General features: G+C 36.0%; 1 protein-coding gene across 2 annotated transcripts in view; it reads right to left on the bottom strand.

The window, feature by feature from the left end:
* Positions 1 to 1,781: 1,781 nt before the first annotated feature.
* The window catches only part of SLC36A4 (solute carrier family 36 member 4), a 50,410-nt gene continuing 36,233 nt past the window's right edge, over positions 1,782 to 15,958 (bottom strand). For both annotated transcript variants that reach the window (XM_036324711.1, XM_036324712.1), the window contains 2 exons: positions 14,330 to 14,499; positions 1,782 to 5,939 (listed from right to left, as the gene is read on the bottom strand). In XM_036324711.1, coding sequence (XP_036180604.1) covers positions 5,635 to 5,939; positions 14,330 to 14,499 — 475 coding nt within the window. In that variant the 3' untranslated portion in view covers positions 1,782 to 5,634. The remainder of the gene's footprint in view (positions 5,940 to 14,329; positions 14,500 to 15,958) is intronic.

The following is a 15,958-nucleotide window of genomic DNA, read 5'->3' as shown; positions in this document are numbered from 1 at the left end:
TAAGACACTCAGACTTGGAGGTGTTTTTACAATATTGTAGCCTGCTGAGCTAGCATACCAAGCAGAAAATGGGTTGGCTGCAGTCATTAAACAAATAGGCACAGAGGTGAAGAGGACAGTACCAAAAACATGACTTTGCCCCATACTTCAAAATTTTTATACCAGAGCTCTAAGATAGACTTTTCCTTGATAGGTTGTGTCACTTCATTCATTCATTCAACTGTTTTTTTAGCATCTACACCAAGCATGTCAAACTCCCAGCTACGAGTGGACAATACTTCTCTAAGAGAAGACTTAAGTGTCAAAATCAGATTTTCTAGTGCCTATTCTGTGCTTCTGTGAAGCACTATTAGATGCATGAGCTAAAAGATACAAGACGTTATAGGTACATCATCTGAAGGTGCTTGCTTCTGCATTGTCCAGTCTTTTGGTTTACTTCTTGTTCTGCTCTAGACCTGCTCAACTTTGATCCATACCATTCCTCTCTGCTCAGTGCATTGGATAGTCAGTATCTAGTCCTTGTCCTTCAGCCCACAAAAAGATCCAGGATGGAGGATATAGCAAAATTACTCCCTAGTGCAGGGGTGGGCAAACTTTTTGACTCGAGGGCCACAGTGGGTTCTTAAACTGGACCGGAGGGCCGGAACAAAAGCATGGATGGAGTGTTTGTGTGAACTAATATAAATTCAAAGTAAACATCATTACATAAAAGGGTACGGTCTTTTTTTTTCAATAGTTTTATTCATTTCAAACGGGCCGGATCCGGCCCGCGGGCCGTAGTTTTGCCCACGGCTGCCCTAGTGCCTAAGCAAGATTAATGTATTAGCTTTAGTTTGAGAAGCACTGTATCACCTGGTACCTTGTGGTTCTGTGCTTCATGGTACAGAAAACTGGGACGACCAAAGGACTCGATTCCCTTGTACATTTTAAGCCTTCAAATCTACCTTTATGGGAAACTTTGAACCAAATCCGTCCTTCAAATACTGATGCACCTTTCCCAAGAAACTTTTACCCTCAGGTCTGCGGACAACCTTGAAATGTGAACACCATCAATTCTAGGCAAAATTTTAAGCGCTTGTGTATATCTGTTAAACACACACACACACACACACACACAAAGAAACCACCACCACTCTATATATACCTTTTTCATAAAACAACCACTAAATTTAATTTTACAAAGTGGCTAATTTTTTCTTTCAGCAAGTATTCCATAGGGCTTTTCATTGCATTTATATATCTGTATACCTAAGTCTTATCCCAACTCTATGGTTTTTTTCTTTGTTTTCCTTCTGTTGTTTGCCAAGAGCATGTACTACTACTACTACTTGACCTTAAGAAAGTGGTACATTAAATCATGAATGCAGCATTTGCAGACTGCTCATTCTGCATTTACTCTGTAGGAAGTCCAGGTCATGGTTTTGAGTGCCGAATGTCCTTTCATTTTTCTTTTTTTTCCCCCTTTATTGATTAAGATATTACAAATGTGTCCTTATCACCCCATTGTCCTCTCATCCCCCCAATCCTGTCCTCACCCTCACCCCCTGTTGTCCACATCCATCACTTATGCTTATGTGCATGCATATAAGTCCTTTGGTTGATCAACATCTGCTCTTAGAGGTACATAATTCAGCTCCAAGGTTGAAGGTCACATGACAAAGTATTAACCACAAAAAGTTATTAAAATGTTATGAGAATATTACACAACTAATGCCTTTTTCAGCTATGACATTTGTCAATGTCTCTTAACCTTATATAGGACAAATTTATTTTAAAAGGCATTTGCAAGCAAAATAATATATTTTATTGAAAATTGAGAAGTTACAGTTCAAGGCATTTTTTTCAAATTACAAAAAAAAAATAAGTTAAAAGGAACAGAATTGACTCAAGTGCAATGACATCTAGTTTTCACTCAAACTAACACAATCATTTTGAAAAATAAAAATCCACAGCTTAATTTCTTTATGGCATAAACATGTGTTTTCCTATATATTATCAAGAAAATGCTAATGGAATAATTTTCAGAGTGATACTTCAACACATCATCTTTCTGGACCCAGTTTAAATGGTACGTTAGTATTAGTATCTAGTTCAAATAGATCACTGATGTGTGTGCATAAGAACTAGCTAATTTTTAAGAATATTTACCATTTATCATACAGCAATATATAGCATTCCTAGACATTTCTTAAGCATGTTTTCTTATCTCCTTGGTAAAAACCAATCACTTGCAGAAAGCCGTTTAGCCTGGTGAGCACTAGTGGCATAAACAAGATTAACCATAATATTGCTAAAGAATTAATTGTTACAGTCAGCCATTTAATGTTAGGAAATGTATGGTTATACTTTTAAAATCACAATTTCTCAAATTTTTGTATGAAGGGGAAACTAAAAATAGGCTCAGTTTTTTAAAAACTCATATTATCAATGGTCAATATTTTTATCAAATTTTTTTTTCCTCAACAGAAAATATTCATTGAGCCACTGGTGTTAATTTTACTTATTTCCATGATCTATATTCTGTATCTTCTTCCTTTTAGAGAAAGGAGAACTGAGGCCAAGACCCAATGGGTATAGATATCAGTAAACAAACGTACTGTTCTGATGCTATGCTGACGGATGTCTATAGTGAAGAGGTGCCACAGGTAAGCTACAGAAAACCTGTGCTTTGCCACAGCAAGACATGGCACTAATGTAGAACTTCAATTAATATTTCAAGTAATATTTTAGAGTATTTTGTAGTTAGAGAGCTTTTCTGTAACTATTATGAAATTAGGCCTTAAGAAACTTACAACATGTATATTGCATAAGATGCTTATAAAATGTTAAGTGCATCCTAGGTGAGAGGCAGAAATGGTTTTAATAAAGGAAAATCCAGTGAGGACATTATTAAAACATGTGGCACTTGCTAATACAATAGCTCTTTCATTTGGTAACACCATACAAATTGGTCTTTAACCAAGAAAAAAATCCTAGTTCTTATTTAATTGTGGAGAAGTCTGGCCATGTCAAGAAAAGAAGATTCTCTGATAAAAAATGTCTGAGAACCAGTGTTTTGACAAGTCAATTTTAAAACTGGTGAAGCCCTTTTGGATGTAAGGGACTAGTGATAACTTAAAACAGAGTATCAAAGCTTTCCTTTCCCTCACCCCAGTTAGGAAAGGCTCTCAGGCACCTGATCAGCTTTCAGAGAAGAGGGGACTTCATGGTGGTGACAGATGAAATGCTGAAGTAATAATTTTAGCCATAATGTAATGGAGCAAAGATACCAAACACAGATTTGGCAGGTGCAATCACTCTCATTTTTCCAGGCCCTAATATAAAAGCAAAGGTTTGTCTAATAAAAATGCCTTATCTAAAATCTTTAGAAAATGTTATGACTCATTAAAACTAAATTTTCAGAGGAAAAATATTGCCCACTGATCTTTTTACAAATAAAATACATCATCAAAGAATCCTTAAATAAGAGTACATTTATAATTTAAATCTAAATAGTGTTTCCTGTTAAGAATTAAACTACTTTCTCCCTTTTTAGTCCCTCTTCTTTTCTGCACTTCAACTTTTCTTTGTACCGAAAGTATTGCTAATTAAGTATTGGATGTCAGTTAAGCACTCACTGCATGAGAAAGCCTAGTTAATACTGTGCTCAACATTTATTCATTTAAATTTTACCTATTACTATGATAAACTAATCAAAATTTCATTGAATTAGATGAATTCATAAGGGAAATAAACAGGTGAATGTATAAAATAAAATTTCACACGCGGACTAGAAATAGTAAAAACAGCTGACAAAAACTTAATAGTGCTTTCTATTAAATGGTTTTGAAGTCAGTTTATACACTAAACTTTTTTTAAACTCCTGATTTATTCTTAGATTCAAAATTATATAACACTAGTTTCAGTGATGATTACTTTTCCTATAACTTCTTTCATATCTTCTCAATATGACTAAATGTTCAACATAACATTGTTTTGACATAAAAGTATCACAAAGAATTATTGGTATTACTCAATGCAAATGTTTAAAAAAGAGTTTGATTCATATGAATTTGTACCAAAATAAAGCTTCTGATATTTCTTTAGGATTTTACTCGATGATTCATTCATGATATAAGCAAAATATACTTGAACTAAGTTAACATTTACATATAAAAATATAGAATATATATACGACAGTGATCTTGATGTCTTATACTATTACAAATTAGAGTACCACCAGCCTGATTAAAAAGTTCAACATGTTTTAAATTATAAATTTTTTAAAAATCAGGATTCTTAGTTTTACACTTAATTTTAATCCTCCATATCAACTGAGTTTCTTTGTTTTGGCTAATAACTGGGCTTGAAGAACATGGACTAGAGAGAAGTATTTCTCTGGCAGAAACAGAGTATCTCAATGTTTAGTAGACAGTTTATTACATGAGTATCTTTTTGTTTATTCTGCCCATTCTGATCAATAAAAGGAAAGCCACAGGGCAGGAAACAATGGAAAAATATGCAGTATTTTGTCAGATATCTATTTTCTGCCATTAAGAAGAATGGATGGTGCCTAAAACAACCTCCAAAGGAAGAAATAAGAGCTCACACCACAAAGAGAAATAATAAGAGCTTGGCACCTTCTACCAGCCAGCAGTTAAACTAGCAAGTGGTTTCTATTTTGTTGTTTTTTAAAAAATTGCTTCTTTTCCTTGTTGAGGTTTATATGGCTGAAGTGCAGGCTTTTTAGAGTTGATTTTCTGCTCAGGTCACATGTGCTATTCAAAGATCACCAGCTTTCAGAGTATTAAAAATAATTAAATGGACTCAACACTAAAGTTAAACTGAACTGACCTGAATTTATTCTTTTTCATAGATGTGATGTGAGAAATAAAAAATCCTGGACTAGGAATTGAAAGTTCAGTTCTCTTGATCTCAAGGCTGAGTGATCTTGACCAAGTTACTTAACCATTCTGGGCATTAATTTTCTCAGGTGAAAAATAAGGGAATTGTACTGGGTAACCTTTAAAGTCTCTTTCAAATTTAATTGAAACACCAAGGCAGAATCTTGTAGAGTACCTCGTAGTTTTCATTATGGAGATCAACTACCATGACAGGCCATTGTAAAAATAATTCTGGTTTTATGGATTTCTGATGCTAACATTATGGTTAGTGAGCGTTTTCTATACTTCCAGGGGCTAATCATAAGTATTTGGCTCTCTAATTAAAAAAAAAAATAATCGAGATATTTTTACACTATACACAAAGTATGCTTTGACATTCACTGGGATGGTCTGGAGTTTTACTTGCGTCCTTTAATTCTCTTATTGTTGAATCCTGTTCTCTCTTCAGCTGGGTGGCAAACAGTAGCATGAGGATAAAAGGATCTTGGTTAAACTATTTCTGGCTGAATGAAGAATAACAGAAGTCTTTTAATTAACGTTTTAATTTTATTGCTAATATTTAAAACCAAGAATCTGTAATAGTTTACCACTGTTGGTAAAGAATTGAAATTTACTGCCAAAATATCAATATTGTGCCAAAAGAAAAGAGTTTGGTTCTATTTTTAAGGAAATGGCAATGTATTCTAGTAGTTCTTATTTTAATCATTTTCAGAATTGAGACAAAAGTAGAAGACTCATAATTCCATGTCAACTATTTCAGACCAGATGTAAAGCATGTTGAATTCATTAGAGAGGGACTTTGTGGAGTACCAGATATAACTTTGGGAGAAGGGTAAATAATTTCTTCAACAGTTACATAGGTACCTAACAAGAAACCAACAACTCCAGTAAATGCTATAGAAATATTTTTCAGAATCATCCATATATTGTAGTGTTCCTTAGAAAATGTAAGAATTTCAACCAAAGGTGGGAGGATCAGGGCCAATGTGCTGCTGCTCACAGCTCCAACGAAGGAAATCACAATGTCTAAACGAGGAATCAGAACTGCTCCGGCACCTGTTAAATGGAAATGTCTTTAAATATTACATAAATACTATAGGTATTTTCAATACATTACATTAAAGTTAGTTAATGCAAGTAGGCACTACTAAATGCTTATGGAAGAATCTGTTGAGCTAAAATTGAAGACAAAGAAACACAATGGTGAGTGACATTTCTTGAACTTTGACTTGTCAGAATTTATTATATAAAAAACTTAATATTTTGCTGTGAGATTTTGGGCAAAGAAGTTTGGATAGTTTATTTCCAAAGCATTTTCATTACTCTGCCATTCAGTTCATTGTAGATGAGGTGGTGTGAAATAAATAAATCATTAAATAAATTAGAAGAGAAAGCTAGCTATTCCTTACACTAGAATTTCAGTTAACCAAATAGAAGGAACAATAGAAATAGAAAATCAATATTAAGCAAACACCACTGTGATAACTGTTGTACGAAAAGTCACTAAAAGATGTTAAAATTAGTGGGTGAAAACTGTAGAGAACAGGTTAATTGCATAATTGCAGAATCTCCCTACAAAATACTTAATTATAAAGGGAAAAGGAGTTTCTTTATAGTGGAGAAACCTTTCAAACACCTTCCACCAAGTGATCAAAGTTAACATCACTAATAAAACATAATTGATACCATCGTGTGATGCATTGAGAAGTGCAAAGCATCACCTATGGAATTCTTGTTAAAAATACTTAACTTCAACCTAATCATAAGAAAACATCATACAAATCTAAACTGAAGGAAATTCTACAGAATTACTGACACTTCAAACGGAAGACAAAAACTGTCAAGACTGGAGGAAACTAAGTAGACATGACAACTAAATCAAGTGGGATGTTGGACTGGTTCCTGGATCAGAAGAGAATACCAGAGACAAAACTGGCAAAATCAGAATAAGGTCTACAGATTAATAGTAGTGTTGTATTAATTTCTTGGTTTTAATAATTACAGGAGGCGGGTCCAAAATGGGGGTGAAAGAGGACATGGAGTTTGCCCTCTCCCACGAAAACTCCAAATGCCTGAATGTGCACCTGTATTTAGAGAAATTCCTTCTGAGAGACAACTGAACAACAAAGGAGAGAAAGACTACATAAAGAAGAGTAAGGAACTGTGGGAGCCCACCAGAAATCTGAGGGAACCCATCAGGAATGAAGGAACTGGTAAGCACCACTGTTTACATGCCCTCTGCACTTAGATAGCTCAGTAGGAGCTTAACTAGGTGCTCTGGCTGACCTTCTAGGCTGCAGTAACACATCTCTAGCCAGCCCTCCTGGAGCTAACTCCAGCAGGAAGATAAGTGAGCCATAGTAGGTGTGCACAACCCCTCCTACCCCCCTCCCCTCCCCACCCCCCCACACATCTGGAGCTATAATCAACAGGCCCAACAAGGTGCAGAGGTTACCCTTTACCAGGCCATGGCTGCAAGCACCCAAAGCAAAACCACGAGAACCCTAGCTCATGCATCCTGGGTAGCCGTGTCTAGAGAGAGGGAAATTGGTGCTGTGGTGATCGTGTTTACATGGTGTTCTATCTCTGACCAGGATCTTACAACAGTCGATCAAAACAATAGGGTGAACCTTGTATGCATAGCAGAAAGTACCCCCCCACCACCACCAGTAAGAGGGAGAGTTCTGTACCTCAGGCCTACACAGGGCTCCCAACCCAGACCAATCAAAACAACAGGGCTTGCCTCACCCCCCCACACCAGGTTGTTCTATCTAGATCAGAAGCAGAATCAGCAGGGTTCTGTAGCACAAACCTATAGGACTGCCCCACCTGACACAGCAGGAAAGCTCATACACACCAGGTTATACCACCTGGAAGTTGCAACTTCAGGCCAGGCAGCATCCCAGAAACTACCACTCCCAACCCCAGAGTCTACACAGAGGCCACTTTTAAACAAGACCATTTTTTCAAGATTGGGAGAGAGAGCGATCTCATCTCATAGGAACAAACACCAAAGGTCAAACAAAATGGGGAAACAGAAGAATATGCCCCAAATGAATGAATAAACAACAAAACCTGGAGATAAACTGAAACAGATAAATAATTGGTCAGATAAAAAATTTAAACAGTCATAGGATGCTCAACAAACTTGAGAGTACAATAGAAGAACTCAGAGAACTTCAACAAAGAGAAAATAAAGAACCAAATAGAGATGAAGAATACAAAAACTTAAAAGGAAAACACATTAGAAGGAATTGGATAGTTCAGTAGGACAGTTTATTACATGAATATCTTTTTTGCCCGTTCTGATCAATAAACAGGTTAGTTAACACAGAAGAACAGATTAGTGATCTGAAAAAGTAGTGGAAAGGACCCAATCAGCAAAACGAAAAAGAATTTTTAAAAATAAGAAGGATTTCTGACACAATATCAAGCACTCAAACATTATAGGATTATAGGGATTTCTGAAAAAGGAGAGAAAGAGGCAGCAAGTATATTAAAGAAATAATGGCTGAAAAGTTTTCTAATCTGAGGAAGGAAAGGGACATCAAAGTCTTGGAAGCACAGAGAGTCTCAAAGAAGATGAATCCACGCCAAGATATATTGTAATTAAAATGGCAAAAGTTAAGGGTAAAGAGACAATCTTTAAGGCAGCAGGAAGGAAACAAGTTTCATACAAGGGAAATCCCTTAAGGCACTCAGCTGACTTCTCAGCAGTAATGTTACAGACCAGAAGGGAGTTGCAGGAAATATTAAAGGACTGATAAAAAGGAGCCTACAATCTAGACTACTATTCTCTCTGCAAGGTTATTATTCAGAATCCAAGGAGAGATAAAGAGCTTCCCACACAAGCAAAAATGAAAAGTTCACCACCACTAAAATGGCTTCACAAGAAATGGTAAGAGATCCTCCTCATGCAGAAAAGAAAAAACAATAACCTGAAATAAGAAAATACAGGGAGGAGAAAACCACTGGTAAAGGCAAATCTAATAAAAGAGAAACATGCAAATTGACCATACCTTCACTATGCCCCAAGCCACGCCCACCAGCCAATCAGAACGACTATATGCAAATTAACCCAACCAAGATGGCAGCCAGCAGCCACAGAGCTGGAGCAAGCAAGAGGCTTGGTTGCCCCGGCAATGGAGGAAGCCAAGTTTCCTGCCTGCCCTGGCCGACTGTGGCCTCTGCTAAAGGCAACAAAGTTTCAATTATAGAAGATAAATAAATCCCATATACCTGCTTCCAGCCAGCATCCAATGGGAGCTTGGGTGGCTGGGGACCATGGCCAGCCTGCAAATAGCCATCAGCCCCTCACTCAGGCTGGCCAGGCACCCCAGTGGGGACCCCCACCCTGATCCAGGACACCCTTCAGGGCAAACCAGCCAGCCCCCACCCATGCACCAGGCATATAATAAAAGGGCAATGTGCAAATTGGCCCTAACAGCAGAATGACTGGTCACTATGACACACACTGACCACCAGGGGGCGGATGCTCAATGTAGGTGCTGCCCCCTGGTGATCAGGGCGCTCCCACAGGGGGAGCTTTGCTCAGCCACAAGCCAGGCTGACGGCTGCCAGCACAGTGGTGGTGGCGGGAGCCTCTCCCGCATCCTCAGCAGCGCTAAGATGTCTGACTGCAGCTTAGGCCTGGTCCCCGCTGGCAAGTGGACATCCCCTGAGGGCTCCTGGGCTGCCAGAGGGATGTCTGACTGCCAGCTTAGGCCTGATCCCCCGGGGAGTGGGCCTAAACCAGCAGGTGGACATCCACCGAGGGGTCCCAGACTGCCAGAGGGCACAGGCCAGGCTGAGGGACGCCCCCCCCAAGTGCACAAATTTTTGTGCACTGGGCCTCTAGTATATAATAAATAATAAACAGTGAATCCATCACTTAAAAAGATAAAACTAGCAAAACAAACTACAACTATAATAAATGCGGAATACACAAAACAAAAAGATATAAAACATGACATTAATAACAAAATGTGTGTGTGTGGGGGTAAAAATGTAGTACTTTTAGAATGTGTTTGAACTTAAACACACATGATCTTAAAAGAGACTGCTGTAGATATAGATGGATATATGGTAACCAAAACTAAAGAGAAAGAAACCCAAACAAAACACTAATTGAAGAAAACTGGCATACCAAAAGGAAAAAAATCAACAGAAACAGAAAAAAATTAAAAACAACAAATTGGCAATAAGCCACAACATACCTCGTGATAATTACTTTAAATGTAAATGGACTAAATGCTCCCATCAAAAGACCTAGCATGGCAGATGTATAAAAAACAAGACCATCTATATATGCTGCCTATAGGAGATTCACTTTAGATCAAAAGACACACCAACTGAATATGAAGGTCTGAAAAAAGATCTTCCCTGCAAATAGAAATCAAAGAGATTTGAGGTAGCAATAAATATATCAGACAAAATAGACTTTAAAACAAAGTTTTTAAAAAGTGACAAAGAAGAATATTACATAATGTTAAAGGGGTCTATCCGAGAAGAGCATATAATAATTGTAAATATGCATACAACATAGTCACACCCAAGAATATAAAACACATATTAATGGACACGAAGCCAGAAATTAACAGTAATAAAATAATAGTTGGGGGCTTTAATACCCCACTTACCTCAATGGATAGATCATCCAGACAGAGAACTAGTAGGAAATAATGGCCTTAAGTGTCACATTAGACTAGAGTGACTTAATAGACATTTCTAGAACATTTCACCCCCAAATTGTAGGATACACATTTTTCTCTAGTACATATGGAACATTTTCGAAGAGAGACCACATATTAGGCCACAAAACAAGCCTCAATAAATTCAAGATGACTGAAGTCATATCAAGCACCTTTTCTGACCCAAATGGTATAAAACTAGAATCAACTAAAGGAAGAAAACTGGATAAAACATAAATACATGAAATTTAAATAACATGCTAATAAATAACCAATGGGTCAAAGAGAAAAATGAAACAGGAAATTAAAAACTACCTTGAGCCCTAGCCAGTTTGGCTCAAGGATAGAGCATTAGCCCGCAGACTGAAGGGTCCCAGGTTCACTTCTAGTCAAGGGGCACATACCTCAGTTGCAGGCTGAATCCCCAGCCCTGGTCGGGATGCTTGCAGGAGGCAGGTAACCAATTGGTATGTCTCACACATGTTTTTCTCTCTCTGTCTCTACCCCCTCCCCTACTCTTTCTGAAAATTAATGGGAAAATATACCCAGGTGAGAATTAACAACAAAAGCAAAAACTACCTTGAGACAAATGAAAACACAACCTTCCAAAATGTATGGGATGCAGCAAAAGCAGTTCTAAGAGGGAAATTCATAGCTAAACAGGCCTCCCTCAAGAAACAGGAAAATTCCCAAATAAGCAATTTACCTTTATATCTAAAGGAGCTAGAAAGAGAAGAATAAAGAAAACCCAAAGTAAGTAGAAGGAAGAAAACATAGAGTGGAAATAAATGAAATACAGACCAAAAAATTAGAAAAGAACAATGAAATTCAGAGCTGGTTCTTTGAAAGGATAAGTAAAATTAACAAATCTTTAGCCAAACTTGTCAAGAAAAAAAGAGAGCCCAAATAAAATCTGAAATGAAAGAGGAGAGACTGCAACAGACAACACAGAAATACAAAGGATCATTAAAGAATACTATGAACAATTACATGCCAATAAACTGTACAATCTAGAAGAAATGGATAAATTTCTAGAAACATACAAACTTCCAAGACTAAACCAGGAAGAAATAGAAAATATAACAGGCTGATTACTGGCAATGAAATTGAAGTAGTCATAAAAAAACTTCCAACAAACAAAAGCCCAGGTGAGTTCTACCACACATTTAAAGAAAAATTAATACCTATCCTTCTCAAACTATTCAAAGAAATTAAAGAGGAAGGGCTGCTTCCAAACTCATTCTACGAGGGCAGCTTTTACCATGATACCAAAACCAGAAAAGATACGAACAAAAAGAGAATTACAGGTGAGTAACCATGATGAACATAGATGCAAAAATTCTCAATAAAATACTAGTAAACCAAATTCAACAATACATTAAAAGGACTATGCACCATGATCAAGTGGAATTTATACCAGGGAATGAAAGGATGGTTCAATATCCTCCAAACAATGTTATACATCACATCAGAAACCAAAAATAAAAGTTATATGATCATCTCCGATGCAGAAATGGCATGTGACAAAACTCAACATCATTTATGATCAATACTCTCAACAAAGTGGGTATAAAAGGAACTTACCTCAACATGATAAAGGCTATATATGATAAGCCCACAGCTAAAATTATACTAAATGATGAAAAGCTGAAAGTGTTTCCTCTAAGATCAGAAACAGATAAGGATACTCACTCTCACCACTACTATTCAATATAGTATTAAAAGTCCTAGCCACAGTCATCAGACAAGGTAAAGAAATAAAAGGCATCCAAATTGTAAATGAAGAGGTAAAACTGTCACTATTTTCAGATGACATGATATTCTATACAGAAAACCATACAGAATCTACCAAAAAATTAATAGCATAAATGAATTGAGTACAGTAGCAGGATACAAAATTAATTTACACAAATCAGTTGTGTTTCTATATACTAATAACCATCAGAAGGAAAAATAAAATCCTATTTATAGTTGTAAAAAAAAGAAAATACATGAATAAATTTAACTGAGCAATCTACAGATTCAATGCAATTTCTATCAAAATACCAATGACATTCTTCTCAGAACTAGAATACTACTAAAATTTATATGGAATCACACACACACACAAAAAACATAGCCAAAGCAATCTTGAGAAAGAGGAACAAGTTGGAGATATCACACACCCTGATATCAAACTACTATCCTATATAATAAAAAGCTAATATGCAAATTGTCCCCTCGACCGTGAGTTTGACCAGGGGGCAGGGCTGGCCGGCCAACCACATGTGGCCCCTCTTCCTGGCTGGCCCGGCCCAATGAATTCATGTACCAGGCCTCTAGTAAACTTATAATAATCAAAATAGTAAGGCACAAAATCCAATACACAGATGAATGGGACAAAAAAAAAGAGAGCCCATAAATAAACCCTCACTTACATGGTCAATCCACAAGAAAAAAAGGAAGAATCTATAGTAGAGAAATGATAGTCTTGTCAACAAGGTTGTTGGGAATACTAGACTACTCTCTTACACCATATACAAAAATAAAACTCAAAATGGATTAAGGGCTTAAACATAAGACCTAAAACCATAAAACTCCCAAAAGAAACCATAGGTAGCAAACTATTTGATACCAGTCTTAGTAATATATTTCTGGATATGTCTCCTCAAGCAAGGTAAACAAAAGTAAAACAAATGGTACTTCATCAAACTAAAAAGCTTCTGTACAGCAAAGGAAACTAGCAAAACAAAAAGACAACTTACTGAATGGGAGAATACATTTGCAAATGATATATAGAATAATAGGTTGATATATCCAATATATATAAGGAACTCACACAACTCAATAAAAATATGAATAATCCAATAAAAAAATGGACAGAGAATATGAAGAGGCATTTCTCCAAAGAAGACATACAGATAGCCAGCAGACATATGAAAAGGTACTCAATGTCACTAATCATCAGAGAAATGCAAATGAAAAACACAATGAGATACCACTTCACACCAGTCAGAATGGGTATTATCATAAAGTCAACAAATAACAAGTGTTGGTGAGAATGTGGAGGAAAAAGAACTCTTGTGCACCACTGGTGAGTCCGGAAATTGGAGCAGCCACTATGGAAACAGTATGGAGATTCCTCAAAAAACTAAAACAAAGATGGTCTGCAACTTCCCTGAAGACACCAGCAAGGAAGTGGTAGGCCTGAGTTTGAACCATCAGGTTAGTGTGACTCCACAACTCACCTTCTCCATTATACCTAACTCCCTGTCATAAGTCTCCCTTATGAATACTTGTAAAAGCATTTTCCAGTGCAAAATCTTGATAACACATTATGTACACTCAAATAATAAGTAAAATAACCCACTGAAATTATTAAAGATAAAAACAAAGCCCATTCCCATAAATATTCATGGAGAATTTAACTGTTCAATATATAAAAGTTAGCAGGAAAAAAACCGGAGGAAAACTAGAACCATAGTAAAATGTCTATCAACAATATAAGGGATCTCGTATGCATTTTATTTAAAAATACTTATATTTTAATCATCACTGATATCATTTTCAAAATAATACTTTGATTAGTTTTTCTAAGTATGATAGTATCTGGTTGTGTTTTTTCTTATGTAGAATAATAAAATTTTAAACCAACAAGTATCCCAGCTAGGTGAATAAAATTGTTCAAAAATATTTAAAAGTATACTTGAAGTTGCTTCAGTATATGAAATTCAACAATGAAAAACTGTTATGATATAAATATGTAGTGATACTTACAAGTAATACTAACCAAGATGGATCTTATCACAAATTCACAGATTTGCTTCCACTTAGCCTGAAATTTGGATGTGATCACAGGGATAATGATCTCTGCTGGAACATAGAACTGAATGGAATATGTCACAAAGATGCCAAAGGAATATAGAATTTTCACTGACTGATATAACCTGTTAAAAAAAAATTCAAAATTTAGTCATTTTTTTCCCCAGCTTTATTGAGGTACAACATAAAAAGTAAGACTGTAATATATTTAAAATTTATGTGATAATCTGAGATGCATATACATGGTGAAAAGATACCCACAAGCAAGTTAATTAACAGACCCATCACCTCCCATATTTACTTACTTACTTACTTACTTTATTTATTTATTTAGAACACTTTGGTTCTACTCTCTTGGCAAATTTCAGTCATACAATTCAGTATTATCAACTATAGTCACTACATTATACAATACATCCTCAGACCTTATTCATCTTAAAACTAAAAGTTTTACTGAGCTTTCTTCTTTCCACCAGCCCCTGGGAACCAATCTACTCTCATATGAATTGTACATTTTTTTAGACTTCACATATAAGTGATGCCATGCAGTATTTGTCTTTGTCTAGCTTATTTCACTTAGCAAAATGAACTTCGAGATTCATTCACATTGTTATCTTAGTATGAATCTAGCTTTCTTTCATTTTTAATGTTAAGATAGACAAGAAATCCAACACAAACTAAGGCCAGTATATTACTAATTCAATGCTTGCTTATGATTTAAAAAAAAATTTAAAAAAAGGCCCACTGACCACGGCCAATGTAGCTCAGTTGGTTGGAATATTGTCCCATTTACCAAAAGGTTGTGGGTTAGATTCCCATTTGGAGTGAATATGGGAGGCAACTAATCAATGTTTCTCTCTCAAATCAATCTTTCTCTTTCTCTCTCCCTCCCTCCTTTCCTCTAAAATAAATAATATATCCTAGGGTGAGGATTTAAAAAAAAGGCCAGCTGATCTTTAAATTTCTAGACACTAGGTGGACAATTCATTCTGACAAGCCTACGAAAGAGTGGCATGCGAAGATCTGTGAAATACTGCTGTAAAGATGTTATGTTAGGCTAAGCCAATGTTCTGAAGGTTAGGCTGAGCCCCAGGAAGAGCTAATGTTTTTACAACTTTCTTTTTAAAAATTTACCATATTGTATGCCTTTGAGATCTCAGACATTTATATATAGAAGAAAAACTTCAGATTGAACTCTGAGTTATACAGTTCTCCTTGCTTGAAAATCTTGGTAGGTATGTCATTGGTTGCAGAAATGTCATTCTTAAGTCTAAAAAGAGGCCACCTAAATGGTTTCAACTTGCAAACTTGTCCAGATTATATAGGAGTTTTACCTATTTTAAAGTTGCATTAGTAAGGGAAATAAATTTGAGTTGGTTATTGTTTTGTCCAAATAAACTTATTTTTTTTATGCCCAGTGCTTCAAAAGAGCACAGCAATGTTCAGTTTTATAAACATCTTTAGATTTCTATATTGTAGATAGCCTCCTGTCAAAACTCAACATGCATTGTCTTAATAAATTGGAAAATTCATTTTATCTGGCAAAAGATTATTTTAAATGTTAATGACAGAGAATATATAGAA

The sequence above is a fragment of the Myotis myotis genome, unplaced genomic scaffold (assembly GCF_014108235.1).
Source record: "Myotis myotis isolate mMyoMyo1 unplaced genomic scaffold, mMyoMyo1.p scaffold_m19_p_10, whole genome shotgun sequence".
Classification (NCBI taxonomy): domain Eukaryota; kingdom Metazoa; phylum Chordata; class Mammalia; order Chiroptera; family Vespertilionidae; genus Myotis; species Myotis myotis.
This window is presented reverse-complemented; position numbering and strand designations above follow the sequence as displayed.